The sequence below is a fragment of the Pteronotus mesoamericanus genome, unplaced genomic scaffold (genome assembly GCF_021234165.1).
Source record: "Pteronotus mesoamericanus isolate MK-2021 breed Mesoamerican mustached bat unplaced genomic scaffold, CSHL_Meso_final contig_20, whole genome shotgun sequence".
Lineage (NCBI taxonomy): Eukaryota > Metazoa > Chordata > Mammalia > Chiroptera > Mormoopidae > Pteronotus > Pteronotus mesoamericanus.
Genome location: NW_026555085.1, coordinates 20,689,952 through 20,715,331, shown reverse-complemented (window position 1 = coordinate 20,715,331; position 25,380 = coordinate 20,689,952). Strand labels below are relative to the sequence as shown.

The 25,380-nt window shown below is 38.3% G+C and overlaps 1 protein-coding gene across 1 annotated transcript in view; it reads right to left on the bottom strand.

Moving 5' to 3' along the window:
* Positions 1-399: 399 nt before the first annotated feature.
* EFHC1 (EF-hand domain containing 1) overlaps positions 400-25,380 on the bottom strand; it is a 64,193-nt gene continuing 39,212 nt past the window's right edge. Inside the window, exons 7-11 of the mRNA XM_054568818.1 lie at positions 23,927-24,067; positions 17,616-17,829; positions 17,105-17,243; positions 1,857-2,067; positions 400-477 (exon numbers count right to left, since the gene is read on the bottom strand). Coding sequence (XP_054424793.1) covers positions 406-477; positions 1,857-2,067; positions 17,105-17,243; positions 17,616-17,829; positions 23,927-24,067 — 777 coding nt within the window. The 3' untranslated portion in view covers positions 400-405. The remainder of the gene's footprint in view (positions 478-1,856; positions 2,068-17,104; positions 17,244-17,615; positions 17,830-23,926; positions 24,068-25,380) is intronic.

The window sequence follows — 25,380 nt, the reverse complement described above, 5'->3', positions numbered from 1 at the left end:
AGGGAAGCGTCAGCCTTTTTGTTCTATTTGGGCCTGCAATGAGTTGGATGAGGCCCACCAACACCGGGGAGGGCAGTCTGCTTTACTCAGTCTACCAGTTCAAATGTTAATCACACCCAGAAACACTCGCACAGACACCCAGAGTAATGTTGGGCCAAATATCTAGGTACCCCAACGTCCAGTCAACCTGACACAGAATGAACCATCACAACATCCCTACCCCTGCCTCCCTAAATAAGGAACCAATCTTAGCTCCTACAAGATCCAGTTTAATTTAGACTTCAGAAATATAAGAGCAAAGCTCTTTTCAAGAGCTCTGTAAATGCCTCTACAAAGAATACAAGGTATATTTCAAAGTGTAGATCCAACCTCAAAAAACTGCATTGCATTCTCTCATCAGCCAGGTCAGTCTGAGAAAGCACGAACAAAGTGATAGTAGTTGATCTTGTCTTCTCCGTGAGAGCACCTCCTGATTAGCTGTGGAAGAGAACGAGAGGAGGTGAGCGGACGCGCAGGGCTGCCTTCAGTGTAACTGCCGCAGGCACATGGCAACCACGGTCCCCGGCCTTTTGACACCAGTTCAGAGATTTTATGCTCTCAGCTGGTTCTGAAATGATCCTGTGGACCCAGTAGGTGGGTCAGATGTTATCCCCTCTTAGAGTAAATAAAATCAAACCTCAGGTGGAATAAATGGCCTGTCTGAGATTTCAGGACTAACATTTGCATTTATAAGGGCATTATAATTTTTAATTTTTTTTTAAAAAAAGGCACTTTAATTGTTTGTATATCCCAATACAAGACTTTGTCCACCCAGCCTGTGCGGGTTGCTGTCACCATGGTCTAATAGCAGGATCTAGTTAGGTCACTGCTCAGACCATGGTCTCTGGAACTCGGCTGCGAATGGCAGCGGAATGATTGGCTGTGGTTACCTCCTAAGACACGTGCAAATCCACCCCACCTCACCGTCCCTGTCCCACTTCCCACTGACTGCAAGTCCTCTCATGTCAGGTCCACACACAGTACTCATGACTTAAAAATCAAAATCCGGGTGTGCTGTCAGTCTGAGATTTGGGAAGCAAAATGGGCTTCAGCCCATGTGAACAAATACTCTCATATCTGCCTCCCTTACTCCATGCTAATGTTCCTGTCTACAAAATATCCTTGTCTCCAGCTCAGTCACTGTAGCCCTAAATTAAAGCCCTCCCTAAATGAATCTTAACTCTGAACATTCCTTTTTGCTAAAAGATCTTTAAGGTCTATAGCACCTCAGTGTTTTTAATCAATGAGAGTGTCTCTAATGGGAATGGGTCATTGGTGAGGTGGGAGAAATTTTGTCCGACTTCTGGGGGAACCTTGGCTAAAGGGATTTATAATGAAGCACCTTCTTCAGCTCACTCATGGAAATTCTAGAAGGAGAAGGTCCGTGTCACCACGTGACCCCTCCTGACAGACACCACTGTCCCTGGGCAGTGGTGATGCCTTCTCCATGCCAGTTCTATAGGTGGGCTAACAGGGCTAACATGCTTATATCTCTGTGAAGGGTGTCAAAGGCTGCCCACCAACCCATTAATCCAGTTGCCTCTGAGTTGCCTCTTGGCGGCTGCCCCTCCAGGACCATATCTCTCCAGCCTGTCGGGGCTGTCCAGTCCCATACTTCTAAAAGAGATGCCTTGCAACAGCAATTAGAAAAGAATACCAATGGCAGAACCAAGGGGAAGACCACAATCAGGGCTGAATAGGAGATCTGATTTGAACGTCCCAGATCTTCCCCCGTTAAAATATATATAACTTTCTCTAGGGAGGAATGAACAGTGCTCAGCCTCTGCAGTCAGCCTGCAAGAATAACTCACACTGACCTCCTTAATCAAGGAATCATCAGTTGGGACATTGAGAGAGCCACAGATTTTAAAGAACTCCTCCTTGTCCACATATCCTGATGCTTCCTTGTCACAGATTTGAAATGCCTCACGAATGTTGTCTCTGCATGGAAGATCTTTCAGTTGCTTCTGGATTGTGTCTATTAGTGCTTCCAGTTCTTGCACGCCTGGATCCACTTCAGCTTGTTTGCTGTAGAGAAAGGAAGGACATGACAGAACATGGGATTTATTCTTGACCAATCTTATCTCAGTGACCAAGGCTCTCACTTTGTGCAGCAGAGGAGCTTCTAATGACAAACAGCTTTGATGGTGAGCTGACCAGCTGCTGAACACTTACCTACCTGCAGTGGCTGGCTGGTGGGTGACCTCCACGTCAAGCCAGCCTGATCAAGGGCAGCGTTTGCACGGAAGCTCAGCCTCCCTTGCTGCCATCTGTTAAATCACTACCTCACCAAGAGCCAAATCTGACGCCACCACCATCCCAAGTTCCTTGTTTGTGGGAGGCTCATGATCTACATCACCTATGTTACATCCATGATCTACATCCATCCATCCATCCATCATCTAAAAATATATGTCTGAATTTAAAAAAATATTTATTGATAACTATGCAGTCAGGGACCTCTTGTACTTTTAACATTCCCTCTCCAGTTCTCCCTGAAGTTTGTGAAAGGTTATTTATGGAAGTTGAGAGACTGCTCTATGTGGTGGATTGAGAAGTTTAGGCTTAGCATTTGCTGAAATGAAGAGAGGTTAGTAACCCAGAGCATTAGGAAAGGGGAGGCGTACCCCTCAAATCACAGCCAGCATAGGCAGGAGCCCTATTTTTATTTCCTCTGAACATGAAGGTACAGTTATAAAATTAAAGAATTTTAGAGCTGGAAAAAACTCTCTGATGTTTCATCTTCACAAATCCATTTTCAAATAAATTCAGTAAGCACTCTTCCCTTTTTCAACAATGAGGAAAGTCTGGGGGACCTTGGTGCCTTACCCCCGGTCCCCTGTCAGGGGCCAGGCCAGAACCAGCATCTCACTCGAGTGCACGCATGTTCCTTCCAGGACGCCCGACCACCTCTCACTGGACAGGACTTCGCGTACCAGCCCACCACTGCTTTTTGTCCCTATTTTTTCTCGTGTATAATATTCAAATAGTCTACTGTTCCAAATAGCCTTTTATTTCTCTTTAACCTGGTGGCAACCCTTGCTGGAAGAGATATAAATTGTTTAACCTTTCAGGCACATTTTGAAAATATGAAGCAACAGCCTAGAAAAGGATTTCAAATAATTTATCCTAAGAAAGTCATCATGAGTTGTATAGAGAGCTGCTTTGAGACAGCCTAAATAAAAAAAAAAAAAATTGTCCTGAAATCAAGAATTGGTTAAATAATATACACTACAATCAGGCAATGTAGTAACAATGCAGCATTGACAATATTGCAGAATGAGTAGAAAGATATATTGTTAGCAAGAAAATCAAAGTGCAAAGGTGTATATAGAATGCTACCATTTGTGTAAAAGTTGAGCAGGAGTAAGAATATATGTTAAAATGTGCTTATATTATACAATGAAAATCTGCAAATGGATGGTAACAAGTAGGTAGAAGGAAGGTGGGGAAGATGAGGTAGGGGCAAAACTTTTCTTTGGTCCCTTCATATGTGTGTGTGTGTACATATATATCCCATATGAATATAATGTCTACTCAGAAAATTAAACTATCAGTATACCATAAAATATTTTATGATGACAGAAATGTTCATGTTACACTATCAGGTGAAAAAAGCTGATAAACAGTAGTAGAGAATTACTCCATTTTATATGCATATTAAATAAATTATTAGAATTAGTCACCTTTGGGTTTTAGGATTTTAAGAAATATTTTTGCTCATTTCTATTTGTATTTCCTAATTTTTACTACTTCAATATATATTTTTTTCTGCATGTGTTTTACTTTTGCAGTAAGACAAAAACAGTAAAGTTGTAATAAAAAATATCCCCAGTACCTAAATGCTGTCTGGAATTACTTACTATATAAGCAGGATATGTTTACCTGATGGGTTAATGCCAACATCTATACAAAATTATGAAAGACTGCCAGGGAACTATTTCAGTGTCAGAAAGCAGTCAAACCTCAATCTTCTGTCTCACCCCAGTTATAGAAGGGCCACGGCCCATAAAAATTTAAAATGTAGTCATCCAATCATTTGTGGGGAGAGAAGACAACTCTCCATTCCCCAAATGAACCAGGTACCCATACTGCTTCACACAACAAGGGAACTGGCCATGGCGTCTGCTGTTTTTGTGTAAGATGGAGTGAATGCAGAGAGCCTGCAACAGGCGATACTGTTTAAGACAGAGCGAGTTCGAGTTACAACCCCTACTTTATCGCAGGGGCCCGTCAGGAGAGCTGCAAGCCAAGGCTTGTCCCATGGGTTACCAGGAACACAGGGGCTGGCTGATTGTCCTTAACAGGAACTGCCCACTGAGGGAGGGTGTGCTCTGTGCCAAGCCCTCCAAAGCCCTACCTTTACTTTCTATAAAAGTGAATGTGATTTTATGGAGCGATTAATCTCCCATGGGTAAGAGAGACGTCATGGTTGTCGGTCTGTTCTTAGACTATTTTACTATGAGCACTCTGGCAAAGCCCTTCACTTAGCAAAAACTAAACAGAATTCATATATTTTCTTAAAAAGCAAATAGTCTGCCATCTTGTTATTTCCTTAGGTTTTTTTTTGGGGGGGGGGACAGTTTGGTGATGGGCATTCTTTGATACCAAAAATGTGTTAGAGATTTAAAGTGTGGTCATTTCAATTGCAAAGGTTCAGCAGTGACCCCTTGGCCTGACCTTAGCTCATGGTCCATGATCCCGGGCCTCCAGTCTGTCCCACTGAAGGTAAACCTACTCCCAGGGCAGGCAGTCACTTGTTCAGAGAGCTTCAGGTAGTTAGGAAGCTGAATTGAGAACATACCTTATTTCTTGGTGCTTTTCCCCAGCATGGCAGAATAAATTGTAGGTAAGAGCATGGGCTCTAGAATCTGATTTCCTGATGCAAAATCTCAGCCTTGCCACTTAAAGGCTGCATGATCTTGAGTAGATTACTTAACTGCCTTGTCTCAATTTCTTTATTCATAATATGGGAGTTTTCTTTTTAAGAGTTTATTTATTTTTAGAGGTAGGTAAGGGAGGGAGAAAGAGAGGGAGAGAAACATTGATGTGAGAGAGAAACATTGACTGGTTGCCTTTCCTACACATACCTATCAGGGACTGAACTGCAACCAAGGCATGTGCCCCGACTGCAAATCAAAATGGCTCCCTTTCCCTCCGTGGGCTGACGCCTGGCCAACTGAGCCACACTAGTCAGGGCTGTAATATGGAAGTCTCTAAGGACAGCCAACTCATAAAGATTGCTGTAAGAATTAAATGAGTTATTGCATATAAAGCACTTAATGCCTGACACAGCAGACACACTCAATGTCAGCTGCTAAAGTTCTTTTGACAGTCCTAGTATCAGTATTCATTCACTCAGCTAACAACTACTGTATGTATTGAATATGTATGGCTCAGTGTTAGCTTTTGAATAAACTGTTGAGTACAACAAGGAACGTGTCTCTAGTAAGAATCTCTGCTCTCCAGAGTTAAGACACAGACTTTAAAACCACTGACAAGGGGAGAAAATGACCATTCCATTTAAGAGAGGTGCAAACAATGAGAGGATCAGGAAGGACCACACTAGGAAATGGCATACAACCTGGGCCTTGAAGGATGTGAGAGTTTGGACCATCAGAATAAAATAAAGAAACAGTAGACAATGCAAAGAGCCTATGAAAAGGCATAAATGCCTGAGGTTAACATAATAAACCTGTTTGTCTGGAGTGCAAAGTATATAGAAAGGTAAGCTAGAACTCTAAGGTAGATGGTTATTTGGAGCCATGCTATATAGGATGTAGCAAAAGCATTTCCAAGAAAAAAGCTTATAGCAATAAATGCCCACATTAAGAAATAATACAGATCTCAAGTTAATGACCTAACTTTATACCTTAAGGAACTAGAAAAAGAAGAAAAAACTAAGTCCATAGTTAGCAGAAGGAAGCAAATAATAAAATCAGAGCATAAATAAATGAAATAAATTATAGAAAAGTGATAGAAAAGATCAAGAAAATTAAGAGCCTTTTTTTTTAAAGATAAACAAAACTGACATACTTTTAGCTACACTAATTGAGAAAAAGAGGGAAGACTCAAAAATAGAAGACATTAAAACTGGTAATCAAAGGAATACAAGGATCACAAGAGACTACTATGAATAATTATGCATCAACAAATTGGATAACCTGAAAAAAACAGATAAATTTTTAGAAGTAAACCAAACAAACAATTCATTGAAACATACAACACACAAAGACTGAATCATCAAGAAATAGAAAATCTGAACAAACCAATTGAATCAGTAACCAAAAATCTCCCAACAAAGAAAATCCAGGACCAGGTGGCTTCACTGGTGAATTCTACCAACATTTAAAAATTAATACCAATCCTTCTCAAACTCTTCCAAAAAAGTGAAGTGGAGGGAACGCTCCTAAATTATTATAATAATACAAGGCCAGCATTACTGTAAAGCCAGACAAAGACGCTACAAGAAAAGAAAATTCAGGCCAGTATTCTTGGTGAACATAGATGCAAAAATCCTCAACATAATACCAGCAAACCAAATTTGACAATACATTAAAAGGATCATACACTATGATCAAGTAGGATTTATCCTTTGTATCAAAGATGGTTCAACATACCAAAATCAATAAATGCAATATATCACATTAATAGAATGAAGGATAAAAATCATGATTATCTCAGGCACATAAAAAACATTTGACAAAATCTATCATCTTTTCATGATAAAAGCTCTCAAAAAATTAGATATAGAAGGAACGCACTTCAACACTATGAACACCACATATGACAGGTTCACAACTAAGACCATATCTCACAGTGAACAAGACAAGGATGCTCACTCTCACCACTTCTATTCAACACAGACCCAGCCATCAGAGCAATTAGGCAAGAAAAAGAAGTAAAAAATATCCAAATAGGAAAGGGAAAAATCTGTTTTATCCGTTTGCCAATGACATGATCTTATATAGAGAAAATCCAACTTCTGGCTAAGATGGAGGCATAGGTAGATACACTTTGCTTCCTCACACAACCAAAAGAAGGACAACAACAAATTTAAAAACACAGAACAACCAGAACTGTCAGAAAATTGAACTATGTGGAAGTCTGGCAACCAAGGAGTTAAAGAAGCAACATTCATCTAGATTGGTAGGAGGGGCAGAGACAGGCAGCTGGGGTGGAGAGAATGCGTTGCAAGGAGGCAGCTGGCACACCAGGTGGCCCCACACTGGCTTGCAGATAAGCCAAGAGAACAAATGGGGAGCAAAATAGACTGCACAACCCACGGTTCCAGTGTAGGGAAATAAAGCTTCAAAACCTCTGGCTGTCAAAAGCTGTAGGGGTTGTGGTGGTGGGAGAAACTCCCAGTCTCACAGGAGAGCCTGTTGGAGGGGCCCACAGGGTCCTAGAATGTACACAAACCCAAGCACCTGGGAATCAGAACCAGAAGGGCCTAATTTGCTTGTGGGTAGTGGGGTAAGTGATTGAAAGTGGGGTGAGAGCTGAGAAAGCGGCATTGTTCCTTCTCTGACCACCCCCCCAAAAAAAACAGTGAAGTGGATTCCACAAATAAAACATTCCATGACATAAAATCAATATACAAAAAAATCAGCAAACTATCTGAAAGGTAAATTAGGAAAATAATTCCATTTACAATAGCATCTAAAATAATAAAATACTTAGGAATAAATTTAACCAAAGAGATGAAAGACCTGTACACTGAAATCAGTAAGGCATTAATGAAAGAAAGTGAAGACTTATGTTCTGTGGTTAGAAGAATTAATATTGTTAAAATGTCCACACTACCCAATCTACAAATAATGCAACCCCTATCAAAATTCCAATGGCATTTTTCACAATAGAAAAAACCTAAAATTCTATGGAATCATAAAAAGACTCTAAATGGACAAAGCAATGTTGAAAAAGAGCAAGCTGGAATATCACAGCTATTGATTTGAAACTATATTACAAAGTTATAGAAATCAAAACAGTATGGTACTGGCATAAGAACAAATACATAAATCAGTGGAACAGAACAGAAAGTCCCAAAATAAGCTCATGCATACGAGTATATGGTCAATTAACCTGGAAGGCAACCAAGAATATACAATGGTAAAGGACAGACTCTTCAATAAATGGTGCTGGGAAAACTGGATATCCATGTCCAAAATAATGAAAATGAATCCCTATTTTATTGAAATCAGAAAAATTAACTGAAAATGAATTAAAGATTTAACTATAAGACCTGAAACTATAAACCTCCTAGAAAAAAAATGTTGAAGCTCCTTGACATGGGTCTTGGCAATGATTTTTTTTTTATATGACCCCCAAAGCAATGGCAACAAAAAGCGAAAATAAACAAGTAGGACTACATCAAACTAAAAAGGTCCTGTGCAGCAAAAGAAATTACTATAAATCTACCCTTGTAATTTTATTGACCAATGTCACCCCAACACATATAATAATAATAAATACATAAATACATAAGTAACAGACTAGCAAAAAAAGAAAAGAATTAACAAAATAAAAGGTAACCTAGGAATAGAAGAATTTATTTGCAAACTACTTTAATTCGTTTGGACATCTATAACACATACCGAGACTAGGTGACTTATAAACAACAGTTCTGGAGGTTGGAAGTCCTAGGTTATTGCACCGCAGATTCCATGTGGTGGCTAGTGAGAGCTTTCTTCCTGGTTCATTGCCAGAGTTCCACTTAGAGGAAAGGGGCTAGCAAGCTCTCTAGAACCTCTTTTATAAAGGCTCTAGTTATTCTATTCATGATGGATTTGCCCTCATGAGATAATCACCTCCCAAAGCCCCCATCTCTTAATACCACCACATGGAGCACCAGAATGTCAACATATGAATTTTAGAAGCACACAAACATTCAGACCATAGTACAAACCATATATCTAATGAGAGGTTAATATCTGACATATAAGTATATAAGGAACTCTTAAAACTCAACAGCAAAAAATATCTGATTTAAAAATGAGCAAAGATCTGAACAGACATTTTCCCAAAGAGGACACACTAGGCACATGATAATATACTCAATATCACTAATTGTCAAGGAAATGCAAAAATGCAAATCAAAACCACTGTATATCATCTTGTACCTGTTAAGATGTCTATTATCAAAAAGACAAGAGGTGACAAATTGGTGAGGAAATAGAGAAAAGGAACCCTGTACAAGTATACTCCCACTGTGGGTAGGAATGTATATTGGTATAACCGTTATGGAAGGCAGTATGGAGGTTACTCAAAAAATTGAAAGTAGAACTACCTACTATATAACCCAGCAGTCACACTTCTGGATATATATTTGAAGTAAATAAAATTAGTATTTCAAAGAGACATCTGTATTTTTGTGTTCAACAGCCAAAATAGGGAAACAACCTAAGTGTCCATTAATGGATTAACAATGTGATTTTATTATATATGTGTGTATATATATGAATATAAGGAATATACATATGAAATATAAGAAATATATAATGGAATATGTGGAGTATAATTCAGCCATAAAAGGAAGGAAATCATGCCATTTTTGACATAGTGAACCTGAAAAACATATGCTTAGTGAAATAGCCCAGATAAAAACAAATACTGTATGATTTCATTTATGTGCAGAAACTTAAAAATGCCAAACTTACAGAGACAGAGAGTAGAAGTATGGTTGCCAGTGGCTACGGGTTGGGGGAAAGGGGGAGATGTTGGTCAAAGGGTACAAACTAAGTTATGAGATGGAAAAGTTCTGGGGAATCTAATGTCCGGTATGGTACCTATAGTTAATAATACTCTACTGTGTACTTGAAATTTACTAAGAGAGTAGATCTTAAACATCCTCACCACACGCACACACACACACACAAAATGGTAACTATGTGACATGATGGATGGATCAATTAACTTGATTGTTGTAATCCTTTCACAATGTATGAGGATATCAAATCATCACATTGTATACTACATACAAATTAAATAAATACAATTTTATTTGTCAATTATACCTCAGTAAAATTGGCGGGTGGAGGCTACTATGAGTAGTTTGGAGCCAAATTCCAGGATGACTTGTTTGGTAACAGTGTGTGAAGTGGATTAAGGAAGAGTGTGGAGGCGGGAAGATGAGTTAGGATGCACTGGGGAAGCCTGGGAGAGCAGTAATAGGAGTATGGCAGACCCTGGGGCTTACCTGCCCACTATTCATTCTTTCCTTCTTCCCCACAGAGCCCTCAATTTGTTTGGGTAGCAGTTAGGAGTGCCCATGTGATACAGAACAGACAGTAAGATATAAGCAGAAGTTGCTAGGTGGGGTTTCTGGAGAAGCCCTCTAAAAGCAGGGAAGACATGGTGAGATTGGCTTTTCAGCATTTTACCCTTTATCCTTTCCCTTTCTCCTGGCTGGAATGCAGATGTAATGCTGGAGATGGACCATTCACTCTGTGGCTATAGAGTGACAAAGCATGAGGACAAGAAGCTATCTGCTAAGGATGTCTGAGAAGAGAAATAGAAAAAGTCAGGTGTCTGTTGCCATCATAAAGCCATCACACCAGCTCCAGACTGCTTGCCACCAGACATTGTGTTCCATGAGGAACACAATACTCCACTGGGTTAAGCTAACGTCAATCTGTCTGTTGTTAATGTTGTTGATGTTACGTGCAGACAAATGCAACTCCTAACTGATTGAGTTCTTTAAATTGAGAAATTGTAGTGAGAATGAAAAGGAAAAGTCAGAGGCAAAAGATAGGGGAAAAAAAAAGAAACTAGCAACTTATTGAATATGGTGCAAAAAGAAGAGGTCAAAGGTATCTCCAAGGTCTCAAATCAAGGCAAATGGAACTCTGTTATGTTTGGGGGAAAGAGAGGAATTCATTGTTTGCCTCCTGTGTGCCGTACACTATGCTTTAGTACTTTATATCAGTATCACAACTCATTGTTGTCACAATTTTATGCAATAGATTAACAGAAGAAAGAAGAAGGAAGAGCAGGTGTGCTAGGATGATAAAAACAACGGTTTCATTTTTACTTGCACAAGATGCTGGTGACCCAGCTGGATGAAGACACACTCAGTAGACAGAAATCGAGGAATAGAGTCAGGAGAATGGACGAAGGAGAGTAACTTATTTAGACACCCTGTAATGAGATAAGATAAGATTTCAAGACAGTTTAGAGGAAGCAAACTATAGGACCAAATACAGGACCTTGAGAAACACCAACCTAGTAAATAGAAGTAGGAAAAAAAGAGCAGTACAAAACCGACAGAGGCTCTGATTTAGTAGAACCCAAGAGAGAGGGTTTCAAAAAGCAAGTGGTAAAGAATAATATATATGTAGATGAAAAAGGCTAAACACTAGACCAGGGAGTTGACAAACTACAGCCCACAGGTCAGAGCCAGACTGCTGCCTGTTTTTCTAAGTAAAATTTAATTGTAATATAGCCATACCCATTTATTTATTTATATTTGTCTATGGCTGCTTTCACCCTACAATAGTACAGCCTCTGCTCTAACTATTCAACTATTCAGTATGGCCTACAAAACAAATTATTTACTACCTAGTTCTTCACAAAAAAGTTTGCCAACTCCTCTTCTAGACTATAAGCTCCCTATTCTTTCATATATTTGCTTAAGCATTTATTAAGGTATGGCAGATGGTACAAGCTCAAATATCTGTTGAATTAATGAATAAATGACAAGAGACCATTGGATTTGGAAACAACCAACAACCTTTCAGAAAGCAATTTATGAAGAGTTATAAGGAGTAGTGAGACAGGAGGAGTTACAAACATAAAATAGACCCTGGCCAGGTAGCTCAGTTGGTTAAAGCATTGTCCCAATATGCCAAGGTTGTAGGTTCCATTCCTGGACAGGATACATTCAAGAATCAACCAATGACTGCATAAATAAGTGGAACAACAAGTTGATGTCTCTCTCTTCCTCAGCTTCTCTCTATAAAATCAGTAAACAAAAAATTCATAAAAATATAAAATGGAAGAATGATATTTGGAGAAATGGGAGCTACTTATCTTTGACAACAAACTAAGGAGAAAATGAGTTGATCATACAGAAATATTCTAATGTGAAGAGCGGGAAAACTGAAGAAGCTCACCTTTAATCATTTGTTCTCATAATTGAGACCAACTGTAAAGTGAATGTGGAAGAGCTTGGGGCATAAAGAAAATCAGCAATGAAATGAGGATATTTGGAAATGTCTATTGAGGAAGGTGGCTGGAGGTGAAAAAGAGAATTAAAAGGATCCTTGAACAGGGCAGGAGGGTTGAAGCTGAAGAGCACAAATGGACATGCTAACAGAACAAGAATAATATATATAAATGTGTGTTTTTATGCTATTCACACATGTAGATTCCCAATAGAGGGTTAATAAAGCACTTGTTACCTATAAGTCTGAGTTCAGTATATCACAATGAGGACCCAAAACCCAAAAAGAACTTCAGATAAAGTCAATACTCAGTTACCTATGCACTGTTTTAAATTTTTAGCTCAGAAAAAGAAAATGGCTAACTCCAAATTTCACCATCCTGTAACTGACACTTGATATAAAAAGTACTTAGGCTTGATAAGTGCTTGGGATCCTCCTTTCATTACTTTTACAATATTAGCCAAATAAAGGACTTGTGCATCCTTAGAGCACATGGACTCTTTACCAGATGGGAGGCATTAGAGGCCAAGGACCTAATGGCTAGAAGACATGGAAGGCGTGACACTTGGGTCCCAAGCATTTTCTCTCTCCCTCCTCTCTGACTCATCCCAAGAGGAGAGAGAAAAGGTGAGGATCAAAATAAGAGGGAAATGGATCTCTTAATCCAGATCTTGAATTTCTCTTTATTTGTATTGGTTATCTCATTCTAAGTGCCACAGTAGCATCTTTTTATCATTACCAAATCAGATTCTACTGGAAGTATGCCAATGCAAGAAATTTTTCAATGTTGTTGGTATGTGTATAGACATGAAAAAATTACAGAAAAAATGCTGAGAAGTGCTTGAATTAAATGTATAACCATGAACCTCAACTCAGCCCTTAATGCTGCCCAGCCACCAAACTCTGCTTCTCTAGTCCAGTCACCCTCCACTTTCCTAGATAGTTGCCATATTTCATCAGTGTTGACACATTTTTTTCCCCACATTCTTTACATCTCTGGATTCAGGATGCATTTTTTTAACTGATGGTGAATATCAGTTATAATTGACATTTTTCCTTAGTAGTAGACAAAAACTGCAATATATTTATTTTCATTTTATTTTTATATTCATTTCATGTAATTATATCATCAATAGAATAGAGCATTTTACAAATTTCCTTTCTCCTGAAACCTCTGTCTCCCCAATCTTATTCTTCCTATTATACAGCTACATCAGTAACAAGGAGACAATTAGCAAAACCCCTCAACCATATCTACCCACAACCAGCATCTGTACCCACACACTCCATTTTTCTAACTGTTACCACAGATCAGACTTTTAAAGATTATTCCCAGGACATCTGGAGGTTCCCGAGACCCTTTTGGGAGTTTGTGAGATCAAAACTATTCTCATAATACTACTAACCCATCATTTGTTTTTTTACTATTTTCTCACAAATGCACAGTGGAGTTTTCCAAAGGTGGTGTGATGCATGATGTCACAGTAGGCTCATTACAGAAGCAGATGAAAATAGAGTTGTCTTCTCTTAATGAAGTCAGATATTAAAGAGATATGCAAAACAATTTGTAAAGCAATGTCACTCTTTTCACTAAATTTTTTTGTTTGGAAAATATAGTTATTTTTCCTAAAATCATGTTAGTTGCATTAAAATGAAGTCAGTTTATTACTATTTTTAAAATATTAAAAAATATTTTAAATGTCAGATATAATTTCTAACATGGTACATATTAACAGATAGAAACCACATAAACAAAACCCTTTCTGGTATTTAAGAGTATAAAGGTCTTCTGAGACCAAAAATTTGAGAACTACTGCCCAAGATGAATGGTTGATGCTTATGTCTAAAGCTGGTTCCCCCACTTGTGTGCTAAACACCACCCTCTCTCACTTCCTCCACAAATCTCTCCGCACACAGTTATCAATAGTTATCCCCTCTCCACAGAATCATTCCCATTTACATGTAAACATGCTATCTTAAAAACAAAACTCTTCTCTTAACTCCACGTCCTCCTCTATCAGCTACTGCCTCATTTTTGTTGCCCTTTGCACCAAGCTTCCTCAAACAATTTATCTATCCTTCCATTTTTGAATTCCTTTCCTCCCATTTGCTCTAAATCCACTCCCATTAGGTTTTTGGTTTTCCTATGCTCCCATTCAACTGAAACTCTTCATTAAGTTCCCAATGTTCCCTACATTGCTAAATCCCCATTTGGCAAAATGAATTAGTCCTTGATATACAGGCAATTTTCTCTTTGCACAGTCCTGAGTTTCAGTTACCACTGTTTAAATAGCCCAGTCTCTCAACAACATGGTTCAAATTTCAGTTACCACAGCTTATTAACTGTGAGTAACTGCATAAAGTACAAATTCGTGGTCAGGTTTTCAGTCCACCGAATCACTACGTAAATAACAGATGCATACATATCATGAACAGTGACCATCATATCACTTCTTTCAAAGGCTGTTGGAGATTGGTCACTGGGTATCTGTTTTTCAGTTCACACACTGACACCAAAATGTGTAGCTAAGTGGCCCCGTGGTCTCTCAATGAAGAACCCATGTGGCATTTTACAAAAGAGAAAACTGGCCAACAAAGATGAAAGTGCAACAAAGAAATAAAAAGTGATAACACTAGAAGTAAAATTTGAATCAAATCTAATGGAGTTACAGAAGAAAGAGCTAACTGTGGGGATGCTAACCCTGCTGCCATTCAAGCGACTCTGGGTGCTGATAAATGTGGGTGCTTATTGACATGCAGTGAGGAAAGTGATTGTAATGAACAGGATGGACATATCCCAGATGCCAGCAAAAAAGAAAATGGACATTAAAGACACTTTCGGAGATATTTCACTGTCATTAAAGGACTCTAGTAGATATTTCACAACACTCAAAGCAAAAATTATAAAATTTTGGAAGTTGATCCAGTCTTAGCAAGGAGTATGACAATTTGGCAAGGCATAGAAAAGATGTTTGTTCAGTATAAGTTATATGATGAGAAAAAGGCAAGTACTGTTTGAACTACTACTCTTGATAAGTTTTTTTTTTTAAGATTTTATTTATTTATTTTTAGACAGAGGGGAAAGGAGGGAGAATGAAAGGAGAGAAATATCAATGTGTGGTTGCCTTTCACATGCCCCCTGCTGGGGATCTGGCCTGCAACCCAGGCATGTGCCCTGACTGGGAATTGAACTAAAGACCCTTTGGTTCACAAGCCGGCGTTCAATCCACTAAGCCACACCAGCCAGGGCAATAAGTTTTTTTACAAAGAAATGAAACACTTTAATTTTCCATGTTGTCCATGTTTTCAATTACAGTGTACTAAATAAAAATTAGTGTTACTACTTTTTCATTTCCCTATATATTTATAACCATCAGAACTTTTCATGTTTATACAATACTTTTTACAGTAAATTTTCCCACTGATTATTAAGACTGTTTTGTGCAGCCATTTTAATAGTTCCACACTACTGTGCAAAAGGAGACTGCACTCTCCTTACTTGGTTTCCAGGATACCACACCCACTTGGTTTTCTTCCTGCCTCACTATATGTCTTACTCAGTTTCCTCTTCTCAACTCTGAGTGTTGGAGGATCCCAGGGATCAGTCCTTCGAGTGCTTCTTTTCTTTATCTACACTGACTTCCTTAGAGATTGCACCCAATTCTGTGGCTTAAAATATCATCTATATGCCAACAACTACTGCATTTACGTCTTCAGCCCAGACCTCTTGCCTGAACTCCAGATTTATATATCCAACAGCCTGTTTGATATCTCTACGTGGATATCTAATAGCTGTCTTAAACCTTGTACAGCCAAAACTGAAATCCTCCCCTCCAACAGAAACCTCCTCTACCCCAGAGGAATATTGTGCTCATCTCAGATGATGGCAACTCCTTCCTTCCAGCTGTTCAGGCCAAAACCCTCGCAGTCATCCTTAACTACTCTCTCTACTATGTCCTCTAAGTAATATACCTTTAAAATATATACATCAGACCACTTCTCCCACCATCGTTAATACTACCCTGGTCCATGTACTATCATCTCTTGCCTGGATTATGGCAATATTCTCCTAGCTAATTTCTTTGCTAATTTATTCATGACACGATAGCTCTTTAAGACATGTCAAATCTTGCCACTTCTACTCAGAACACCACAGTGGCTTTCCACCTCACCCAGAGAAAAGCCAGCATCTTTCCAAAGACTTAGTAGTTCCTAGACAACCTGGTTCCTTGTTAACCTTCTAACTCCAGCTCCCACTTCTCTGCCTCTCACTCATTCCGTTCCCACCTCTCGCACTGGCCTACTTCTTGCCAGTGTTACCTGAGTAGTCTAGGCATGCTGCTACTTAGGGCCTTGGCACGCACCATTCCCTCTTTCTGGAAAGCTCTTCCTCCAGATACCCACATGGTTAATTCCTTTACCTTCAAGTCACCTTTCCAAGGTGTGATGTCCCCTGATCAATTGCAATCCACCGCCACTCTCCAGAAACCCTTATCACCCTTATTTTGCTCCATTTTTCCATAGCATTCATCAGCTAATATACTGTATAATTTACTTGTGCTGTTTATTGGCTATCTCCCTCTGCTTAGGTTAACTCCACATGGTAAGCAACTTCTTTTCTATGTATTTTGTTTACTAAAAAAGTCTAAGAGCTAGTGATTTTCTCTGACTCATACTTGACATTCAGTAATTATTTGCTAAATAAGAGAAGTTGAAAATGTTCTAAATTGTTAATTGTTATCTTGGACCCAGAAAACCTTTTGTGTATGACCAATAACTCTGCTTGGTGAGGAAAATCTGAAAATCTAAAATGTGATTACCCAATCATTTTTATCAAGAACTATTTTCTGAATATGTCATATGTGGCAAAGTCAAAAAGGACTCTAGACAATCAAACATACTTTTCTAATTCTGGTTCTTGCTTTCGAATACGGTCCTGAATTGACAAGAGTGCTTCTGGTGAATACTGGGCAGCATTGCTCTCCATATATTTCAAAGCGTAGTCGTCTATATCGAGGATGATGAACCGGTGGCCAAACACTGGGGAGAGGGTAGAAATACACTTAGCTTGGTTATGTTTTTATGACACCATCAGGTGTAAAATAATACTGATCCTGCAATGACAAATTCACAGACATGCATTTGTGACCTGGACTAATGAACTTTCGTAGCTCCCTAAACTTACACGCAGTCATGTGCTCAGTGTTAGGAAGCTCAGGGTCTGTATTTATAGCCCAAAAATGCAACCAATTTACAGTTTAATTGATAAGATAAGGAAGGAGAATAAAACACTGGACCACATATGCAAGATTAGTTTATTTTGGCTGGAATGGAGCCTAAGCGCCTCTTACAAGGGTTAACTGAATTAATTCACTTGGCCAGTTGGAAAGCCTAAACTGTGTTTCGACCTACCCTCAATCACAGCACCAATGAAGAAGTCACTAGGGCCATAGTAGATGGGGTTTTCCACTGAAGAGTGTGGTTTGATCACTTTTGTTCTGCCAAGGTACTTGCCCCCGATGATACCAGAGTTGCGAACAGGAGGCTCAAAGATGCTGATCATGTCAGTGGCTAGAAAATAAGAGAATACAAATCGACGGTCTTTGTCTTCTGGAATAGGGGATTCCTGGAAAAGTGAAAAAAGAAAAGGGATATTCTGAATGTACGTGAACTATCCAGATGCCCCCACATTAAATAACTATGGGTCAAGTTTTCTAATCTAAATCTATTGCATAAAGAATAATACAAATGAACAGCATGGCGGTCGGGGGGAACGCTGGTGGCCTGGAAAGGACACGTCGCAGCTAATGGAGGCTGCCCATCTCAACCCCGGTTGGTTGTTGCCTTGTGAGAAGGTGGGCCCAATGTTGCTAGATCTTCCGATTTTTCATGAGAAGACAGAAATCTAGATTACTGTATAAAGCCCTGATTTAAAAATGTTGACTTCCACTTTTTTAAAGCACTATGCAGGCCAGGCAAAGCGCATGTGTCGGACACATTCTGCCCACAGGCAGCCAGTTTGAAACCTCTTGGCCAACATTATGTTCAACTTGGTGGAGACTAAGATGATTATGCAAAGTTTAGTCCTTCAAACAAGTTCACTTGTATACGTAATTTTAAAAAGAAAATTTAAGAAGAGAGGAATCATAAAGTTGAAAGTGATTCTGAGAAACCACCTTGTAGATAAGACTTTTCCTATATCAAATTGCTGAGAATGATAACATAATCCTTAAGCAACAAATTTCAGATTGAACAAGCTTAAATACAGACATGCTTATGCTTGACTAAAATCTCATATCACAACTCCTGCACATATCTTCTCAGTCAGACCATGGAGTTATTTGTCTAATAATTTCTTGTTTATTGAAAAAAGACATTGGATATCCTTTTAATAAAATAATTACCTCATACCATTCCTTAATCTAATAGTCTCCAAACTGTTTTTGATTGAACACCATCACAAAATTAAAAAAAAAAATAAACAACACCAACCACAAGACAGGTAATAAAAATCAAACCACATCACTCCTTTTTTCTCAAAACTCTAGAGAATTCCCATCACACTTAGAATAGAATATAAAGTTCTGAGCAGTGCTACAGGCAGGGGCATGCCAAGGGACTTGGGGATGCATCCTTCAGAGCTTTTGTGATGAAGGAATATGCCCTCTATTTTACTGAACAGGTCAGGGAAAAACCTTTGAAGATTCCATGACCAGAATATCACTTCTTTTTTCTTGCTCATAGGAAGATACACATCCCTTCTTTATTAATAGTCCTGTTTGTGTTCTTTTAAATAATTTTTTACTGTGAGTTTTAACACAGAGAAACTACAGAAAAACAAAATGTACAGTTCAAAATTTTTCATAAAGTGAATATCCATGTAACCACCACCTGGGTCAAGAAATACTGACAGAATCTAGAGAGCACCTCCCCGATCAATATCTTACCCCTCCCCCACCAAGAAAGTCAGTATCTTGAGTTTTATGGTTTTCACTAGTTTTATTACAAAGGAGGCATCTCTAAACCGTTTTGTTTTTTTAAAATCTTCACATAAATGAAATTATATAATATGTACATATTCTTTTGTGTCTGAATTCTTACATTCAACGTTATGTTTATGTGACTTATTCTTGTTATTCGTAGCCATAGTTCATTAATTTTCATTGCTGAACAGAATTCAAATCATTGCATAAATAAGCCGTAATTTATTCCTCCGGTCTCCTATAGATAGGCATCTAGGTTTATTTTTGGCTATCATGGATTATGCTGTTATGAACATTCTTTATCTTTAGTGTACGTATGTGTACTATTTTGACACAACCTGGTATATCTGATTTTACCAAACTATTTTCCTGAGTGTGTCACTAACAGTATGAGATTTTCTCATTGTTCCATATTCTCACCAACATATTAATCATCCTGGTAGGTGAGAAAAGGCAATGCATTTGTACTTCCCTGATCACTAGAGCAATTATTTGTACTTCCCTGATCACTAGAACGTCTAAACACCTTTTGATATGTTTATTTCACCCTCTGGATATCTCTTTTGTAAAATGCCGATTTCAAGTTTCTTGCTTATTTTTAAAAATGATTTTAGTGCTTTTTAGACATTCTGGATATGAGTTCTTAGTTGAATTCTGTAGTAACATCTTCTCCCATTCTGTCCTTTCCTTTTATTTTTTTTACTCTCTCATTGGTGTATTTTGAGAAACAAACTCTTCACTCTAATGTAGTCAAATTTATCAGGTTTTGAAACAGTTACTGCTTTTTGTGTACTGCTAAATAAATCTTTCCCTACTACAAGGTTAAAATTATATTATTATTAAGATATTTTATTGCTTTGCCTTTTATATTTAAACCTTCAATTCATCCAGAATTGATTTCTATATTCTCTTCTCTTTTCCCTTATGGATATCTAATTGTTCTTATATTATTTATTGAAAGACATTCCTTTCCCAGCTCCTCAGCAGTGCCATACTTGTCAGGTATGTTAAGTGTGTGTGGGTCTCTTTCTGGACTATCTAATCTATACTATCGGCTTAGTTTTCTGTCTTTGCACAAATACTCTATTGTATTAATTACTTTATATGACTTTTTAATAATGTATTTTGATATGTTGTTAAGCAAATCAATCAATCTTGTTCTCCAAGAATGTCTTGGCTATGCTTGGAAGCGCTTTACATTTCCACATAAATAAGAGAATCAGTTTGTCAATCTGCACAAATAAAAAGCCTCTGGGATTTTGGCTGCAATTGCTTTGAAACCACAAATGCATTTGGGGCCATTTTTAAAATAATACTGACTTTTTTAACCAGTTAACATGGAATGTCCTTTCATTTATTTAGGTCTTTAATTTCCTCTCAGTAATGTGTTAGGTACTATGTACTTTATTTGATTCACTCCTTGGAGTTTAATATTTTTTGATGCTATGGTAAATGGCATTTTTCTAACTTAATTTTTGTGGGTTTGCTATTTTTATATTGACTCTACTAACATAAAATGTAGATTCTTTTTCATTTTCTGCATATCAATCATTCATTTAGATAATGACAGTTTTATTTCTTCCTTTTCAATTCTTTACCCTTTATTTTCCTTATAGTTTTACTGCTAGGACCTCCAGTACAATGCTGAATAGAAGGTGATAGTATAGTCTTGCCTTGTTCCTAATCTCAGAGAGTTCAATCTCAGCATTTCATCTCTGAGTCTGCTGTTTGCAGATTTTCTTTTATCCTCACGCCGAGGACATTTTCATTTGCTTTTGTTTATTTTTATTTTTTTAAGCGAGAGAGAGAAAGGAAGGGAGAGAGGAAGTAAGAGAGAGAAACATGGCCTTCGCATCAATTGGTTGGCTTCCCTCCTACACACTAAAACCTGGGATCCACGCCAGGCCTGGGACCCGAGATTGTAAGTGTCCAGACCAGGGTCGAACGTGGCCTCACAGGTACACGAATCCACAACCTAGATGTGGACCCTGATGGGGAATTGGACCCACAACCGTTTGGTTAGGGGATGACGCTTCAACCACTGAGCCACACTGGTCAGGGCTGCTTGCAGTAGATTTTTGATAGTTCTCCTTTATAGGACTAAGAAAATTCCCTTTTATCCCCTATTACTAAGAATTTTGGTTTAAGTCAATATTAGATGAATTTTATCAAATGATTCTCTGAGTCTAATTTTTTTTCCTGTATTCTATTACTGTGATAATTTATCAAAATTGAATAACTTTGTTTTGTTTCTAGTTTTCTCCTGAAATTTCTAATCTTATTCTTTATCTCTTTAAACATAGTAACTATAGTTTTTTGTTTTTTTTAAGTTTGATAGCACCAGTATGCCTCTATGGATATACTTCTATTGTCTGTTGTTTCTGCTCATTTTACTTCTATCATCTTGATTTTGTCTAGATATTGTATTATTAATATTGTTTTCTTTGAATGAGTGCTATACATTGTATTAAATTGTTTATAGAAATAATTGGAAGCCTAGGATGATGCTATCCTTAGAGAATTTGGATTTGCTTCTGCTAGGCATCTGGGGGCATTAGTAATCTAGGAGCGCCTTAATCTGATTTTCTGGAGTGGAGATAATTCAAAGCCAGAAAATAGTCCCTTCATTAGCACATAAGGTTTACCAAGTGCTTCTGTCTTTAATAGGCCCTAGAGTCCCAAGTGCGCTATCACAGGTGCCAGGCTCCACTCACGGTTTTCAATATTCTCCTGGTTCTTGCTCAGTGATTCTTCACATCTTGTTAGTTGTTCAGCACCCTCAAGCAGTAGAAACACACACACACACACACACACACACACAAGCAAGCACGCACACACACCCACCAGTTTTTATAGCTGTCTGAGTAAGTGGACTGATCCAAATTATCTACTCTTCAACCTTTTGTGATATATCAGATTTGCCTAGGTTATTTGTGAGCACAAAAGACTGTAGTCAATATAAATGTGTTCTTCTCACTTAGCAATATCTAATATTACTCATCGCAATTTTTAAAATCAATCATGTACTGATAATAATTTTCCCAGGATTTTCAGGTAGGGAAAGCAAGCCTACAGCTATGTAGTTTACAAACTCATGTGCGTACTTTTCCCTTTTCATAGCCTGAGCAGTATACTGATTCTTGATCAAAAGAAAGCTGCACTAAAGATTCTCACAGCTGAAGGAGTAACACTTTTTTCTAAGTTAACTTCCCTCCTGATGGTGACTCCTCAAGTCTCCTACTTGAGGGCTTTAGTAACAATTTCTCTGTAGTAAAAATACCTATGGTGCTCTTTTCTCTATTGTCTCTCTCACACATAAGATGGCCGTATTAGATTTGTTTATACTGAATGTACTGTCGTTTTCTAAATTATTTACATTGTAAAATAAAAATATATTCTTTAAATAAAAAAAGAATACCATTGAAAGTTAGAAAGTTGAGTTCTAGCCCTACCTCTGTCTGAGCTGCACTGAGATCTCTTAGCCTCTCTGATTCTTGTTTTGAAAGATTAAATAGGTATAATATTATATTTCCTAATTCATGGAGAGTGCATCTATAACTAAATCCATGTACACATCCAACCAACAGTTACTGAGAACCTATGAAGTGTAGGAAAACATGCTCCCTGCCATCAAGGAGCTTAAAGTTACTATACCAAATTTCCATGAGCCTACTGAATTTTAATGGTAAACTCAAAGAACTTAATCAGAATATAAAACTTTCATTAACCAGAATTCTTATGGTATAGAGTGTTCTAGTTGGTATAGAACTCCCTTTTTATTTAAAGCTTTGTTCAACATTTTTCTAAAATGTATTGTGCTTTGTTCAACATTTTCTAAAATATATTACTCAACTGTTTTCATTTAATTTTTATTTTTTCACATACATGTACATACAGGCACACCTTGTTCTACTGTGCTTTGCTTCATTGCACTTCACAGGTGCTCCGATTTTTACAGCTTGAAAGCAAGACCCTCCACCAGCAAAATGAGTACAATGGACGTTATTGCGATACTGGCTTCATTGTGGTGGTCTGGCGCCGAACCCGCAGTTTCCCCAAAGCCTGCCTGCAGTTTGAAAAATCATCTGGCCCACCCTTCCCATTCCCAATTCCTAGTCCTACAAGTAACTTATTTCAATCTCTGCTATTTATGTCCAGAGTTTTAAATAAAATGCTTCTATTTATTTTTCTACACTGAAAAAAAAAAATTAAAGACATTATCCTTTGAATTCCCATCCATAATTTGCCTCTGGTAATTCAGACTGTGAGTGAAGTATTCAAATTTGAATTTATGTTCCCAGATCTATGCTCTCAGCCACTAGCCATATGACTTCTCAAAGGCAACATCAATTCAACTGATGTCAGTAAATAATTCCATTTATTATATTTAATAAATATAAAATACATCAAGCTAGATATGACAGGTAATGCTAAAAATTAGTAAGACATAAGTCCCTATCCTCAAGGAAATCACAGTACACTGGAAAGGCGCACAGATACATAGATAAGTTAAATACAAATCAGGCTTTCAAGACTACTTAATAAACAAGGCAAAAAAAAGTCTATCAGTATTTGAGGACTAGAAGGGAGGATTAAAGATCTAAGAAAGACTTTTGAAGGAGATTGGACTTGAGCTAGGTCTTGGTTCAGGGGTTCCATACTTAATTAATACCATCCAACCTGCCTGAAGGCATGGCACTGAGACAGCACAGAATCTTAGTATATAAAAATTATCCTCACCAGTGAAGCCAAATAACGAAGCACCTTGTTATCATTCATCAGCATTTTAATAACATCTTTTTTGGGAGGTTTTGGAATGAGAGCAAAGCAGTTCTGAGCGGAGTCTTCAATTAGTCCAAAGCCATTGTAGGGAGGTAATTCCTGAAGAAATACAGGAAACAAGAAGTAAAGAAGATGCTATTTGTATTAAAAGTTACAAAGTAACTATGTTTCTTTGAAAAAATCTAGAAAACATTTATTTAAAAGAAATTTCAGTATTTAGAAGAAATGTAGTCATAAAAAGTAACACGCCGCATATTCCACTCTGCTTTGTTTATACATTTTATACCTTGATCATCCTCACAGATGTGACTAATGATGCTACCAAGTGACTCTCAGGGCTACAGTGGAACTTGCCGAGGTCCACTGACCCCTTACTGCCCAGGCGGGGCCTGGCCCCTTTCCTAGGCCCAATCCTGGCCCTTGTGATCATCCGAGTGTGACTTGGTTCATTTTTCCTATTTACCTCCATATTTCTAATATTTTTATTTCTTGACTTTTGCCTCACAGAAGGATGACAGCCATACTTACTGAGAACTCAGATTCCTTGTTCATACAGAATTCTCCTTTCCTAGTGAAGGAACAAACTCAACAAATTTCAGATGCAAAGGGTATTTGGTGAGTAGCGCAGAAGTATAGGATGAGCTTATATTTCTCAGTCAGTTTCCATGAAAGTATCACTCTAGGGTGCCAGGATTTGTTTGTCAAAAAAAATTGAGTAGTTTAGAGGCCGGGTTCCTCTCTGTCGTCAACGCTAGCCAGAACGCAGCAGAGCTCTTTTCCTCTGAGTCCTTGTTGCTGTGTTTTCTTAGCAAACGCAGCTTGTACCTTGCTTTTCACTTGTGGATATCTTCTCCAAATCCTTCTATAAGTTATACTTAGGAATTTTAACAGACTAGTCTATACGTTTCCTGGTTCATCTGAAACTGGACGCTCCTTCAACCAGTGCCTCTGCTACGTTCATACAAGGTGCGGTGACTGGAACACTGGCCCCGCACCCACTTTCCAGGGCTGCAGCAATGGCACCACCATGGCTGGAATATGCCTAGTGGATCCAGTGGGTGGGCAATGACCTAATTCGCTACAAGTGCAACACCACTGCTCAATGAATATACAAGTTGCCATGGACAGAGGGACCTTGGGTGAGACACTGAATACTAATAAGCTTTGCATTACTCTGGAGGCTAGGCAGAAACGCATCTGCGTCAACACACAAGGACAGCAGCCTGGTTGGGGGATGGGGGTGGAGGTTAAGAGATTTCGAAATACAGAGGTAGCTGTAAGCCTCTGAGTGCCTTCCTCTCACATTCCTTTTGTGTCTCAACAGGCTTCTACCTGCTTTTCCTGAATTGTACCTCATTTGCCCTGCTTGGAATGAAGACCTTCCCTACATTTCAGCCCGTATGCCTGGAGTC